Source organism: Panicum virgatum, chromosome 3K (genome assembly GCF_016808335.1).
Source record: "Panicum virgatum strain AP13 chromosome 3K, P.virgatum_v5, whole genome shotgun sequence".
In the NCBI taxonomy this organism is placed as follows: domain Eukaryota; kingdom Viridiplantae; phylum Streptophyta; class Magnoliopsida; order Poales; family Poaceae; genus Panicum; species Panicum virgatum.
Window position 1 is genome coordinate 16,132,579 of NC_053138.1, and position 8,851 is coordinate 16,141,429.

An 8,851-nucleotide genomic window follows, 5' to 3' on the forward strand; every position below is an offset into this window, starting at 1 on the left:
ACTTCCAATGGAGCTGATGGAGAAACTTTTGTTAGGGACCTGATCGGATTTTTAACGAGACACTAAGAAGTATCTCAATTTTTTTTATACATGTTAAAGTCTTAATGAAAACAAGATATTTTGACGCGAAACAAGCTGGCTCTGTGATCTTACAATTGCTACTTCGTTTTTCTCTAGCAAATTACACAATACATTTTGTATTTTTGTTACAGGGCTCTCTTCAATCCAAGATGCTGGACTCTGCCCCTGCCATATAGTCTTCTTCTTTTACTTCCGGTTTCTTGTGTCCCGGGTGCGTTGCAGTGACCAGCTATAAGCCAAAGAACGAAGAAAACCTGGCCGAAATCCTGAACGGGCGGTTCTCAACCGCCCGCACTCGCCGCTGGTAAAGCTGTTGTTTCCAGGAAGCACCAGTAACTGAGCGTAACTGAAGCCCAAAAGAATGGCTAAAGTATTTTTCAAAACTCTGGAGTATAACTGGGCAGCATTCAGTTACATCCAAAAATTTGTAAGAACTGATATAATGAGCGTTTTTGTCTGCTGCCTTTTTACCCTGCCTGCAACTGCATTATGTGCCAATGATGAACTTATACTGCCTAGTTTTCACGCCAGGCGAAAGTCATGCCGGTATGCTTAGCTGAGAAGCATAGAGTTATTTCTTGATCTTCTGATGGCAGTTGAGACCATTCGAGTTAGCAGAGGAGCGTGACTGATGCCTTGACCATCTGAACGGAAGCTAAGTTCGTCGTCAATGTAGTTAGTGTTGGTGTTTCTACGACGACGTAGCAGCGCTTCAAAGCAGCACATCTCTTATGGCTACTTTTGCAGTTTTCCTCTTGTATGAATTGCAACAACCAAAGCCAGTCCATGTCAATACATACTGAGTTACTCACGTCTACATCCTATACTAGCAGACGGCGGTATTGATATTTCCGAAGAAACAGTAGCCGAGCGTAACTGAAGCCCTGAATAATGGCTAAAGAAAATCGCGCAAAAAGAAGAATGGCAAAGCTGTCCGGAAACCCAAGGAGTTTATTTTAGCAACAATTCTTTTCTTGAACTAAATTTAGCAACAATCCAATCACCTCCAAATTTACATGAACCTAAATCGCGCCTGTTCAAGTCTTGTTAGGGTGGATTATCATGGAGTATTTGCCAGCGACTTGAACTGTATTTGTTCACCATATTCTCCATGCCTGCGCAACCGAACAAAGCTTCAAGCTGCCATTCCATCCCCAATGACCACACAAGAGGAGCGTGACTCTTGTCCATAGCGGCAAGTTTTTTTTTTGTTCTTTTCGTACACGAAATGCACCAGACTACGTCCGTTACTACGTAGCCTTAAAGATGTCCGTTACTTTCTATACAGCCTGTAGGTGAGAAGCGACGTGTCGCCCCTCCTACCCCCCCCCCCCCCCCTGTGGCCAGTTGAGAAATTTTAAATTAGCAGAGGCGTAGCACTAGACCTCTAGACCACATGACAAAGAGGCCAGGTCACATGTAGCCGGAAGCCATAGTTGCGTTGGTCTACAGTGACGTGGTGGTGCTCCGGGCCGGGGCATCATACCCTCTGCCGCTGGCTCTGTTTTTCAGTCGTCCTCTCTCCTTGCTGACTTTAGAAATTGCCAAAAACCAAAACTAGCTAGGGTCTGTTTAGTTCGTTTTACTTGTAAACGCAATTTTTTTTTGCGTGAGAATCTTGTCAATTTGAAGTACTAAATGAAGTCTATTTATAAAACTTTTTGCACAGATGGGTTGTAAATCGCGAGACGAATCTAATGATGCTAATTAATCCATGATTAAGAAATAATTAGCGAATGGTTACTGTAGCATCACTGTTGCAAATCATGGATTAAGTAGGCTCATTAGATTCGTCTCGCGATTTACAGCCCAACCATGCAAAAAAAATTATAAATAGACTTCATTTAGTACTTTAAATTAGTAAGATTCATTTTCACTTTAATGTATTTACGGTTTTTTTATTTACGGAGTGGGAACCAATCAGGGCCCTAGTCGATCCCCAGAAGAAGAAAAGAAATCAAGAGAAGACACAGGACAAGCAGTCGTCCACATTCCAAGCGCAGCACAGTTTGAGAGCCACGCCTTTGCACATCCTTCGTCCTTGCGCCACTGGTTACCGTCGTCATCAGACCCATTACATCTAAAACTAGCTCAAAATAACCTAGTAGATCGATTCGCCGAGAACGATACCGGCAACTACGCCACTTGGTTACCGGTTTGGCCATTCCCGCACGAGGAAGGAGTTGGTTACCGGGTCGAGTTCACGACGACTCGAAAGAAAAATATGGCGCGGCTGGCCGCCGGCTGCCGGCCGTCGGCCGCGCGCCGTGGCTAAAAGTGGTCGCCCCGGGGCGTTCGCTTTCCGTGCGGTGTTGCACAGACACCTGCTGGACACGGCGCCTATCGTGTCATCGCGCGCGCGGCGCGCGGCTGCACGTCGTGGTCGATCGACGGCGATCGAAACGCTAGCTGCTTGACGCCACCAGGCCCCTCCCGGTGACGCGTGCGTCGACAGCAACCGGATCGTATAGCTGCCGGCGGAGCGGGCGCGGCGCACGGGCCCGGCCGTGGCCGGTGGGCGGCGGCGCGAGTCAGGCCTGCGGCATGACGCGGCTGCCGGCCGGCTCGATCGGGCTCGCTCGGTCCGCCGTCGTGCCGGTAGTTACCTTGGTGGCGTCTCCGTCCGGTCCGTGCCGTTTGGTTGCCTGCTGGCAGAAGGGAAATTCATGGGCTGCGCGTGCACCGGACGTCGAGCAGACGAGCACCGCGTGCCGCCTCTGCTGGCCCCTGCTCTGCGGTGGAAACGTGGGAAGGCCGAAGGCGAAGGCTATGGCCCTTTGGATCGCCCTACCATCCTAGCGTGCACATTTTCCGAAAAGAAAATCTCACATACATGGAGTACTAAATGAAAACTATTTGTAAAATTTTTTTAGAGATGGATGTAATTTTTCGTGATGAATATAATGGCAGTAATTAATCGATGATTGGCTACAGTGATGCTACAGTAATCATTCTTTAATCATGCGTCAAAGGTTTCATTAGATTCTTTAGGGTTTCTAGAATTAGTTTTGCAAACTGACTTTGTTTGACACCGTAATTAGCGGTCAAAGTTACTACATTTCCTAGTACAATGCAAACCAAACAAGGCCTATGTGCGGCGGCGTGCGGGGAAAGCGGCGAGGTGACTGTACGTTGGTTTTTTTTCTTAAAAGGAAAAAGTCTTTTTTATTTCCCTAAACTTTGGGCCAAGTCTGCTTTTCCTCCCAGAACTTTGAAACCAGACGAACAGCCTCCTCGGACTCCTGAAACCGATTGCAGGACCTCCTTGAGTGGGTTTGAAGGTGGTTTTACTATTTTTCTTTTATGATTAATTTTTTTGAATTTTTTAAAAAAATCATAGTGAATAAAAAAATTATAAAATAGAAAATCCAATTTTATTGTATTCCAGATGAGTAGATATACGCAGTGAACATATTATATGGTATACCTTAGTACAATTGTTTTTTATATCTTTAGATATATACTTTTCTGTAATTAATTTATAGCTATAAGTTTCGTCATCCAACTATGGTGAAATTTTTATGGCAGATTAATTATTATATGATTGATCTGTATTAAAAAATTTATAATTATTGGATAATGTTTGACTGATCTATAGATTTATCTATTTAAACTAGATAAATCTATAAAAAAATCTAGATGAATCTATAGATAAACCTAAATAAATCTATAACTCAGTCATACATGATTCAATAATCATAAAATATTTACTACAGCTCAATTATATAATGATTAGTCCATCATAAAAATTTCACAATAGTTGGATGACGGAAACTGTAGCTATAAATTAATTACATAAAAATATATATCTAAAGATATAGAAAAAAATTGTACTAAAATATACCATATAATATATTCATTGTGTATATCTGCTCATGTGAAGTCCAACAAAATTAAATTTTCTATTTTATAATTTTTTCATGATTTATTATGATTTTTCAAAAATTCAATTAAAATAAACATAAAATAAAAAAGTAAAACGGCCCTCAAACCCGCTCAAGGAGGTTTTGCGACCAGTTTCGGGAGTTCGAGGAAGTTGGTTGGCCGGTTTCAAAAGTCGAGGAGAAAAAAACGGATTCGACCCAAAGTTTAGGGAGCCAAAAAAAACTTTTTCCTTCTTAAAAATTGAAATGGGCTGGCCCGATGGGCTGTGTGACACCCGTGTTTTTCACAGAAATATCGGGTCGGGCTTCACGTGAGTGGGCCAGTTCGTTTCGGATCGCATGTCTCTCAGGGGCATTGAAAGAAGCTGACATGTGGGTCCGTTGGCGGGACCCGTTTCGAAGCGAGTCTGCTTCAAATTATATATCCATCCCCTCAAATTTCAATCGCACTTTGCTATAGCATGTTTTTTCTTAAAAAAAAATCATATACCACTATACCAGGCGTGCACATTGCAGAACTACCGGCAGTGCAATTGCACCTGCTTAAACGCACACTTACAGTTGCAGTTCTGAACAAAAAACAGGGTCAAAGCAACACAACATCAGACCCTCGTAAAAAGAACAGACACCCAAAAAAATTAAAAAATTAAAACAGGGGGGCACAGCACAGGGCTGCCATCACAGCGCCGCCAGCCCACCCACCCACGTCGCCGGTCAGCAGCCTCTTTTAGTAGGTCGGCGTGGAGGTGCTGTTCTTGGACCACCTCGTCCACAGCATGAACTCCAGCGCGACGACGGCGACGAGGATGACGGCGAGGTTAAAGCCGTACCCGATCTTCCACGAGTTGTCGGCGCCGCCGACGTGGATCCCCAGCACGATGTTGACGGACGCGAAGAAGAGCGCCAGCCGCCCCGCCCAGTGGTGGTACCAGTTCCAGTACTTGCGGTACTTGGAGTCCGCGTTCGGCCGCAGGAAGAAGGCCAGGATCTGTTATTCATTCAGATCATCATCAGCTACCGCGTCGATTTCTGTGTGTTTCGGGAGCTGGACGAGCCGGAGCGACGGACCTGCAGGATGCCGAGGAAGAGGACGAAGATGCCGAGGCCCCTGTGCGCGGGGATGTCGGCCTGGATCTTGCTGTACAGCGCCACGCCGGCGACGACGCCGGCGAGGCCGATGATGAACCCGACGAACTGGATGCCGACGTGGAGGTAGAACCAGAGCGGGTCCACCCGGCGGAAGTAGCGCGCGAGGATGGCGCCGACGGGCATCAGGACGCCCCACGCGAACACATTGAGCGCGCCGTGAGCGCGGCGCAGGCCGTAGGGGAAGGACCCGTCGACGGAAGCCCTGCCTGCAGACGAATCGCAAACCGACGGGGTGTAAAGATCTATCGCTGTTCGACTCGTGAGGTCAGCGGATGTCGATTTGGCAGCTGAAAAGTGGCAGGCAGCTGACGGCTGAAGCTTGAAGAAACAAAAAACCTTTTCTTTTGCCAACCGACACTACACATGGATTAACAGTTCAAGTGGACTTGTCGGCTGATTTTTCAGGTGCAAGCATTTCTTCTTGTCCACCTGGTTTCTGTTAAGCGCAATATCATTCATCCATACAAATTTTGTATCTACAACGAAATTCACTGAAGTATATACTAACATTACTACTAGCTAGTAGTGTCGCTAAATACCTGAAGTCTGAAAACCAAGTACTATACGCTGCTACCTTAAAAAAAAAGTACTACATGCTGACTGAAAGACATCTACTGAATTCAAGATAAACGCTTGCATTTGGTCGCATGGACATGGCAAAATCGCAAAAGCAGAGCAGGAGGAGCATCGTACCCGTGGTGAAATCGAAGGTGAAGGAGGTCTTGCCCTGATGCATGGTGAGCTTGTTCTTCACGGGGATGCTGTTCCCGAAGGCCATGATGATGTGCTGGTGGGTGAGGCGGTAGGAGAACTTGAGCTGGAAGGCGAGGTAGATCTTGGCCTGCTGCACCACGACGGTGTGGTCGTGGTCGTTGTCGTTGGAGACGAGGAAGCCCCGGTCGACGACGACCTTGGAGCTACTCTTGCCGCGCAGCGCGAACTGCCGGATGTGGGGGAGCCCCTTCTTGCCGATCCACCCGACCATGGCGCTGGAGCCGATCATGAGGCCGTCCCTCGAGAACCCCATGCCCACCCACCCCGTGCTGTACATGGTGGACAGGACGACCCGCAGGACGTTGTTCTTGTCCTGGTGATACTGCAAGGGAAGGGATCCGAGGAGTTGCATTGGTGTGTGCCGTGTGCGTCAGAAATGTTGCAACTATATGCTAGTAGATTCTCAGTTCATCAAAATTCGAGGATCGTGCTGCATACTACTACTACTATTAAGCTAACTGAGAAATTTATGATTGCATCACTCTCTTTTTTCATGAAGGATCAATTATAACGCATTACTGTTATTGCTAAAAAAATGAATTATTGCATTACTATTGGTCCCCTTTCTCTGAACTGTACGCTCCTATTCTTGGCTCTGCAGCTACTGCTAGCACCAAAACCAGCTCTAATCCTAAGAATTGTGCATGGAACATTTCCGATTGCTACAATTGTATCGGTAGCTCGAAATCGCTTCTCAGTTATCATTGCTACTGGTAAGTTCACTAAGCAAAAGCATGAGTGAAGTTTCTGAATTTCACTGTAACGATCTAGCCAGGCAACAAGATCCACCTCAGTTCTTGACGGATCTCAGCCCAAAACCAATCCCAAGCGACCACTGAAACTGAAACTGAACAGCATCATCCACCATTTTAGATGGTCGAATGTTCCAAGCACACTACTGAAACCCAATCACCGCCTGAATATGACTATGAGCACATCCCGTATGCTTAATGCAAAGGAACAGCAAGGTGCACGGTGCGTACGTACCCGGAGCACGAAGTTGTTCCAGACGGGCTGGCATGCCAGCCCCGAGTAGTTGGCGGCGAGCACGGGCGGCAGCTCGCCGTTGCAGCTCTCCATCTGCGCCGCCGCCAGCGACGCCAGGCCCAAGACGACCAGCGCCGCCGCGGCCACACGCGCCACGCTCGCCATCGTCGCCGACAATGGCTGTGGTCACTAGCAGCAACGCAGGACCAACTGGTGGCCGCAGGTTGCTTGCGAGTTTAGGGAGGGAGGGAAGGAGCTACTAGGACTAGGAGTTGGGAGGTTGCGGTCAGTTGGTGGTGCGATTTTTTTTTAATCCTCGCCTTTTTTTTATTTGTATCTTCCGATGCGTTTGAGCCTTTGAGGTCGGGTTGGGTGGAGTCGGATATGAGATGAGAGAGTGGGTGGCGTGTCACTGGCTCACTGAAGCTGGGAGCCCAGCCGGCTTATATGATTGGTGTCAGGGCAGCAGTGGTTGGTGCCGCGCTGGTTTGGGTGTCCATCTTCTCTTGGCGCGTGTATGCGAAGGAGAAGGTGATGCCGGCTCCAGATCTGTAAGTGAAAGCCGCATAGGGTGCTGGTGGAGTGCAAAAGCGGCAAAAAGAATGGCGTACCCACCCGTGTACTGCCGGTGTCTTGTGCTTGTGCCTTTGCGGGAGTGAAGTGAGGAGCCGACGAGTGACGAGTGTGCAGTGAAATTCAAATGGTTTGGGCCGTGTTTAGAAGCTAAAAATTTTTGGCAAAAAATATCACATCACATGTTTAGACACATATATAGAATACTAAATGAAATCTATTTACAAATCTTTTACAATGGATGGGTTGAGAATGCAGCAGAGACTCTCTGCCTGCAGAATAAGCTGACGGAGAGTCATGTCAAAGGGTGGAAAAGTTGTCTGATGTAGAACCGACTGGGCAAACTTTCTGTAAGGGGGTAGCAAACTGATAATGTAACTAACCGACTACCTGAAATCATTGCCGAAGCAGGATTCTGGAGCTCACCTCGTTGTTAATCGACTGAATTCGTTTGCGCGGTTCGGTATCGGTGTTCAGACTGATTTCTGACGGTGTTCGTGTTACGAGGAAGAAGACTGCTCAACTGCAAAATGGCAAGCCAGGTCCCAGGTGAACCTACTACAGTCGCTTCCCTTGTGCATAAATTATTCAAGAAGGTGCAGTGTTTGAGTGCTTCGCGCCTTCGTCTCTGACTTTTTCTCCTGAAAGAACTGGGGAGTCAGCATTCAAGCTGTTTGGTTTGTGTTACGTTAGGAACTGTAACAACTTTGATCAATAATTAGAGGTACTAAATAATGATAGTTTACAAAACTAACTTCAGAACCTCTGCGCTAGGAACCCTGAAGAATCTATTGAGACCTTTGACCATGTGATTTGAGGTTGTTTACTGTAGCATAACTGTAGCCAATCATCGATTAATTACCATCATTAGATTCATTGTGAAAAGTTACACCCATCCCTAAAGAAATTTTGCAAATAGACTTTATTTAGTACTCCATGCATGCAAAAAAAGTTCGTGCTAGGAAGTAGCACGGAGAAACCAAACGGGGCCAAGGTTACCAAGCACCGAGCTTTTCTTTGTGTATTGTATAGCTTTTCTTTGTGTATTCTAAAGTACTATATACGATTGAAAAAGCATCCCGATATGTTTCTCGATGTCATCTTTGTTGAAGCTGCCGAACGGGATAAGTCTTCAAATACTCCGCAGAAGTCCCCCAAATGTTGGTGAGAATCTGGTAACTGACAGTTCACGTTCCTAATTTACAAAACACCACCCAGTTCTATCCTTCAGTGTTACTCTGAATTTTTCTTGTCATTCTTCAGTTCTTCTAGTAGCATATATAGGTACTACAAAACTGAATTAGTTTGCCCAGTTTTGTCTTCAGTACTACACTGAATCATGCTTCTTCAGCCCATTAACCCGTGACAAGGTAATTGATAGCTCCCGCAACTTTCAGATACAA

General features: G+C 46.5%; 1 protein-coding gene across 1 annotated transcript; it reads right to left on the reverse strand.

Annotated features, from left to right (window-relative positions):
- Window positions 1-4,401: 4,401 nt before the first annotated feature.
- Window positions 4,402-7,290, reverse strand: LOC120697883 (cytochrome b561 and DOMON domain-containing protein At3g61750-like). Its single transcript, XM_039981256.1, has 4 exons — window positions 6,876-7,290; window positions 5,808-6,210; window positions 5,034-5,320; window positions 4,402-4,953 (listed from the first exon to the last, which is right to left on the reverse strand). The coding sequence occupies exons 1-4, from the start codon at window positions 7,038-7,040 to the stop codon at window positions 4,693-4,695; spliced, it is 1,116 nt and encodes a 371-aa protein (XP_039837190.1). The 5' UTR covers window positions 7,041-7,290; the 3' UTR covers window positions 4,402-4,692.
- Window positions 7,291-8,851: the final 1,561 nt, after the last annotated feature.

Coding starts and splice junctions, on each gene's coding strand:
- LOC120697883 (XM_039981256.1), bottom strand. CDS start 7,040: ATGGCGAGCGTGGCGCGTGTGGCCGCGGCGGCGCTGGTCGTCTTGGGC. Junction 5,321..5,807: donor CACCTTCGATTTCACCACGG/GTACGATGCTCC, acceptor ATTCGTCTGCAG/GCAGGGCTTCCGTCGACGGG. Junction 4,954..5,033: donor TCTTCCTCGGCATCCTGCAG/GTCCGTCGCTCC, acceptor AATGAATAACAG/ATCCTGGCCTTCTTCCTGCG.